Source organism: Arachis hypogaea, chromosome 13, assembly GCF_003086295.3.
Source record: "Arachis hypogaea cultivar Tifrunner chromosome 13, arahy.Tifrunner.gnm2.J5K5, whole genome shotgun sequence".
Lineage (NCBI taxonomy): Eukaryota > Viridiplantae > Streptophyta > Magnoliopsida > Fabales > Fabaceae > Arachis > Arachis hypogaea.
This window is the reverse complement of record NC_092048.1, coordinates 133,886,712-133,892,711: the sequence shown is the minus strand read 5'-3', so window position 1 is coordinate 133,892,711 and position 6,000 is coordinate 133,886,712. Positions and strand designations below refer to the sequence as shown.

At 35.9% G+C, this 6,000-nt stretch overlaps 1 protein-coding gene across 1 annotated transcript; it reads left to right on the top strand.

Moving 5' to 3' along the window:
* The first annotated feature begins 202 nt into the window (after positions 1–202).
* On the top strand, positions 203–2,665 carry LOC112735489 (uncharacterized). Its single transcript, XM_025785023.1, has 5 exons — positions 203–404; positions 628–1,212; positions 1,536–1,707; positions 1,795–1,900; positions 2,000–2,665. The coding sequence occupies exons 1-5, from the start codon at positions 203–205 to the stop codon at positions 2,663–2,665; spliced, it is 1,731 nt and encodes a 576-aa protein (XP_025640808.1).
* Positions 2,666–6,000: the final 3,335 nt, after the last annotated feature.

Below are 6,000 nucleotides of genomic sequence, written 5' to 3'. Positions count from 1 at the left end.
TTGATGCAAAGTATCCTTTTTTTTTTCTAATGATCCGCACAGTGTTCGTTTAGCTTTAGCTAGTAACGGATTTAATCCTTTCAGAAATATGAGTATGAAGTATTCCATTTGGCCTGTGATTTTTATTTCATACAATCTTCCTCCCTGACTTTGCATGAAACAGGCATATTTTATACTATCTATGATTATTCCCGGTCCTAAAATGTCGGGTAATGACATAGATGTTTATTTGGAGCCCTTGGTGGATGAGTTGAAGCAACTCTGGGATGGCGTTGAAACTTATGATGCTAATAAGGGGACCACTTTCAAGATGCGTGCGGCACTAATATGGACTATTAGCGATTTTCCAAGGTTGAAAAATTTATCTGGGTGGAACACGTATAGTGGGTTAGCATGTCCTACGTGTAACGTGGACGTTAAGGCTCAGCGACTAAAATTCTGTCGAAAATGGTGTTACATGGGCCATTGCCGCTTCTTAAATCAGGGCCATAAATATAGATTAGACCAGAGTAGATTTGACAGACAAGCTGAAAGCAGAGATCCACCACAGAAGTATTCTGGAACAGATGTCTTAAAGGCAGCAGTGTAACATACAAGTATCATTTGGGAAGAACTCAACTTTGACAGCCAAAAGAAGATGCATTGGTGAAGATGCAGATCAAGATGACTCGTATTGGAAAAAGAGGAGCGTGTTCTTTGAACTCCCGTACTGGAAGGATCACATGTTGCGTCATAACCTTGACGTGATGCATATAGAGCAAAACATTTGTGACAATGTGGTCTTCACTATCTTAAATGATAGCGTTAAATCAAAAGACAATCTTAAAGCTAGCAAAGATTTACAAAGCATGGGCATAAGGCCTGAATTGTGGCCGGACGAAGGTGGTAAATATCCTTCAGCAATCTTCACAATGTCGAATCCACAGAAGAATGTATTCCTGAAGACTCTACAGAACGTGGTCTTTCCAGATGGTTACTCGAGCAATATTACTCGTTGTGTTGACATCCGAAAGCGCAAGTTGTATGGGTTGAAAAGTCACGACTGCCACATTCTAATGGAACAATTACTTCCGATTTTGGTGAAGAATGCATTGCCGAGTCCGGTGTCGACTGTGATTGCGAATCTGTCTTCATTTTTTCGAGAACTCTGTGGAAAAGCTGTAAACCCTATGCAGCTTGGTGGCCTTTCGAACCATGTTATGCAAATTCTGTGTCAGTTGGAAATTATTTCTCCTCCTTACGGTGTATCTTGTTGATGAACTAAAACTTGGTGGCCCGGTACATTATCGGTGGATGTATCCAATATAAAGGTTAGCTTGTTACTAAACGCATTTAAGACATTTTTTTTCAATTTCGTTATGTATATATTAAGCGTTATGTCGTATTTATATAAAAGGTACTTAGGACGATTGAAGCAATACATGCGTAACAGGGCACAAGTAGAAGGCTCAATTCGGAGGGCTATTTATCCGAAGAAATTTTGACATTTTGCTCCAGATATTTGGATAATACTGATACTAGAATCAACTGACCAGCGCGAGTTAATGATCAACCTGTTGATGTTACAAACAATATAGGAAAAACTATGTTCCCAGAAATTGGAAAAGCTTCAAGAGCTGTTTCACATTTTGGACTGACCCTGATGGAAAGAGATCAGGCACATCGTCATGTGCTAGTCAATTGCGAGGCCGTCGTTCCATTTATTGAGTAAGTATGCACATGTAATCATTAAGCACGATTATAACCCATTTCAAACACTCAGTCATTGGACTAATTTTTTGTTATGTCGTAAAGTACATTTAGGACAGAAACGAAGCGAAAATTATGGCATCAAACAAGGTCGCCATCTAAGATAGACCGTGTTGTGCATGCAGAATTTTCTCGCTGGTTCAAGCGTAAGGTTCGTAGAAATTTAACCTGACCAACTTATTTGTGCCCTAGAATTATAAATTACGAATTTCAATATTTTATACGAACAAAATCTAATTTATGGTGCCAGGTTCCAATGGACAGTACTCTACATTCGAAAGAAATGAAGTTGCTGGCATGCGGTCCCATGCAGGCAAGATGTTTTAGGGCGTACAACATCAATGGATACAAGTTTAGAACTATCACAAAGGAAGACGGGCTGAAAACCCAAAATAGTGGAGTTTATGTCTCATCCAATACAAGTTATGCAAGCATGCGTGACAATAGAGTGGCTGTTGGTAGTGTTCCATATTATGGAAACATTGTGGACATAATCGAACTGAACTACAGCTGCCATTTCACAGTGGTTTTGTTCAAATGTATTTGGGTTGATACAACTACGAGCAGAGGCATCAAACAATACCATCTGGACCTTACCAGCGTTAATTTCACTCGTCCAACTCACACCGGTGATCGAGAAGAGGATGAACCGTACATATTGGCATCAAAAGCTCATCTCGTGTACTATGTACGTGGTGAAGTAGATCAAGAATGGAGTGTAGCGGTTCATGTAAAACCACGAGACTTGTATGACATGGGAGGAGAGAATGAAAAAGTTGAAGCTGCTGCTTTTTCTCCACAACCCGGGTTGAACATGTCAGCAGCAGGTGACATCAGTGATTTACAGTTGACAAGGGAAGATGATATAGAAGACCCAATAGAAGATGTTTCTGATAACATCGATGATGTGGCATAGTGTAAATATGGAAAACGTGTACATCATTTATAGAGTATCTGTGTGTGTTTAATAAGTTTAACATTGTTTATGATGTATGCAGTTTGCTGGTTACATTACGATCTGTGTTTTCGTATTTGAATTAAGTTTTTATTTCTTGTTGATTTTCATGAATACCGCTAGTTCCTCATTTCTTCCAATAATTGTTGATATCAGAAGTTAGTTTTCAAGGCTTTGTTGTTGTCATCATCATTGTTGTTGTTCTTAATCTCCAATAAAAAAAAATATGATATCAAGTAAATTGCGTTGAATTACAATATTGTAATCATTGACCAATATAGTTAACATAAAATGGTGTTGTAACAAGAGAATTGAAAATGGAGGATTTCTCATCATGTTGTGTAGGCACAACATTCGCTAATGAAATGGCCATGGCCTCTCCATTCTCGTCATTGGAACATGCAATTACGGTTGCCAGAGACATATGGTCTCATAAGTTGAATGTTAGGTCTTGGTTGGAGGCTATATCAGGATGATCTTGTTCTAATGAATACTTGGAAATGGCGAACGAAGATACTGTGCAGGTCTGTTCATTAGCCATATCCTTAAAAACTTGAGTTAAACAGTATTTGAATAATAAGTATTTTAAGTTGATATATGCTTACAACATTTAACCACTGATAGTTGTTACGTTCATGCTTCTAATTGTAGAAACTTCATGAATGGGGATCAATGTACGAGGAGAAATTTGGGTATGTTTTTGTGACATTTGTAGCTGGTAGGACCTCTGAAGACATACTTGTTGAATTAAAGGTTAGAAATAAATTTATAGCATAGAAAATGAATCACAGTGACACAATATGCTTTACAAAAAGACCATCAATTATACATTTTATTATGATGCAGACGCGCTTTAATAACTCGCATGTTGTTGAGTTGGAGATTGCTTTAAAAAGAGGAATTAAAGTATATAGAACGTGCTATTAGAGAGCTTCTTTCCAAGAAATCTGTCCAAACTACCGACGAAGGAGATGGTAATAGTTAATTTTGTGTTTGTTAATTTTGAAAGTCCTCTTCCCATAATTTCCAATTTTTTTCTTAATAACTAGGTAATGACCTGGAAGTTATCATTTTCTTTTAAGTAGATTTATGTTGTTGGTTGCATGTTCATGTATTCAGTGTCAGCTGAATATTCAGGCGAAATAGTTGATGACACTCTAGATGGAGCAGACACTGATTCAAAAGATGATTTAGATGCTATCTCCTCTAGTGGATATGACATCTCCAGGAATGTTGAGCTCAATAAGTTTCCAGAAGAAGACAATGAAACTTTAAACACCCAACATAGAGAAGATGACATACATGCTGCAAAAAGGGGTTTCGATCTGAACAAGTTGCCATGGTTTGGAGACGACTTATCAGATCCGTTATCACGTGACTGTAGTAGATTTTTGATAGAGTATTTCTGGCCAGGTCAATACGATGTTGATGAGAAATTTTGACTTAATACTTGTATGTCTACTTTAGTAAATCTGATTTTTATGCTCTATTGAACTTTGTTTTGACTTTATGAATTCGGACGTTCACTTGATTTCTTTATTACCATTTATGCTTGAATACAAACTCAAAATGCGCTGATAGTATAAGAGAAAACCTGATTCGTAAATTTGTTTTTTGTTATTCATTTATGAATATTTTTTTTAATTAATGAATTATTTTTTATGTAACACAAAATTGAAAATTTGCTTAATGCATTAAGTTGCAGTGTTGGAAACATGTTTTTCAGTAAAAAAAAATAACGACTACTAGAATAATTTTAACAAGGCAATGTTTAAACAAAAAAATTTCAAGTTAAAAATAATATTGCAGCGGTTGAAAGAAAACCGCTGCAAATCAAGTATCTAAGTATTCACCCATTCGATATTTTGCGGCGATTACAGCAAAATCGCTGCAAAATGAGATCATTTGGTAGCTTACTCCAAATCCGCCACAAGAACCGCTGCAAAACGGGTAGCTAATTATTCACCTACTCGACATTTTGCGACGGTTACAGCAAAATCGCTGCAAAATGAGATCATTTGGTAGCCTACTCCAAATTCGCCACAAGAACTGCTGGTAGATATTATTTAGCAGCGGTTGAAAAAAACCGCCGCTAAACAACCGCTGCTATCTGCCGGTTTTTTTGTAGTACTTGGGCTTGTAATGCTGGAAGTTCTTGGATCTTTTCAAGCATGATAAAGGAATATTTTGAGAGTTGGATGACAGTGACAATGAAAAAAAAATCGCAAAAAGTGGTTGATAAATTTGTCCTCTATTATTTGAAATATTTGGTTAAAAAAATTAAAAAAACTTTTAGAATAAGACATTGGATATTGCGAATATTATTGCATCTTCAATCAAAAGCTACAAGGAGTAATATTATAGTGTTGTATTGATTTTTTTTAGTCATTGATGGTAATATCTAAAATAATAAAAAAGTTTAAAATTTGTTCTTTGTCCCATGTTTCTTTTTTTTTTTTTTTATGATTCACTTTATTGTGTTGATCTATTGTGTTTAAAACAAAATTCAACAACTATGTTCTTTTGCAACATGTTAATCAATATTCAATAAAAACATGATGACATAAGCCTTTTAATTTCTTTAGTAAATGCGAGTATGTTTAACCATGCTTTATTTATTTAATAAAGCTTTGACAAACTACTGCTTTTAAAAGTTTAGAATAACTTTTTTAGTAGAGAATCATTTGCAACTAGATAATGACAATGTGCGTGTGTGTTATTATTGTAATTTGCCAACTTGATGATGAACGTCAATTTAATGGTACGTGGGTTTAGAATAAAGAAAAAGGAACATTGTTATCTAGATTGGTTTGCATTGGTGTATTCCATTTAAGTCATGTCAACCTCCCTCTTTCAACCTACGCTTATTCGAGGCCATTTAAGAAATGTAATCTTATGGAATTCAAAGTGTTTGGCAATTGATTATTGGCAATAGATTTGGGAGTGTTGGTGTTACTATAAGTGCCAATATGATCCTCCATGATTGTTATTTTGCAAGTTAGGAATGCAATCATGAACTAATTAACGCCATGTGACATGTCATCTCTATTGTTAATGTTAGGCATCTTGATTGGTACTTGGGCATCTGCCATTTTCAGGCAAGTTAGGACAAACTAAGAGGAAGTTCGGTCTCGGTTTAGTTCAGCCTTTGGAAGTGACGATTCGTTTTTATTAAGTGGGTGCAGTGCTGCAAGGCTTTAGTTTTTAACTTTTTATCATGTGGTTGGAAATTAGCTTATTGGTCGCGGCCAAATAAAAACAAGTTAGCTCATGACTTTGTAACAAGTTACAAGTAT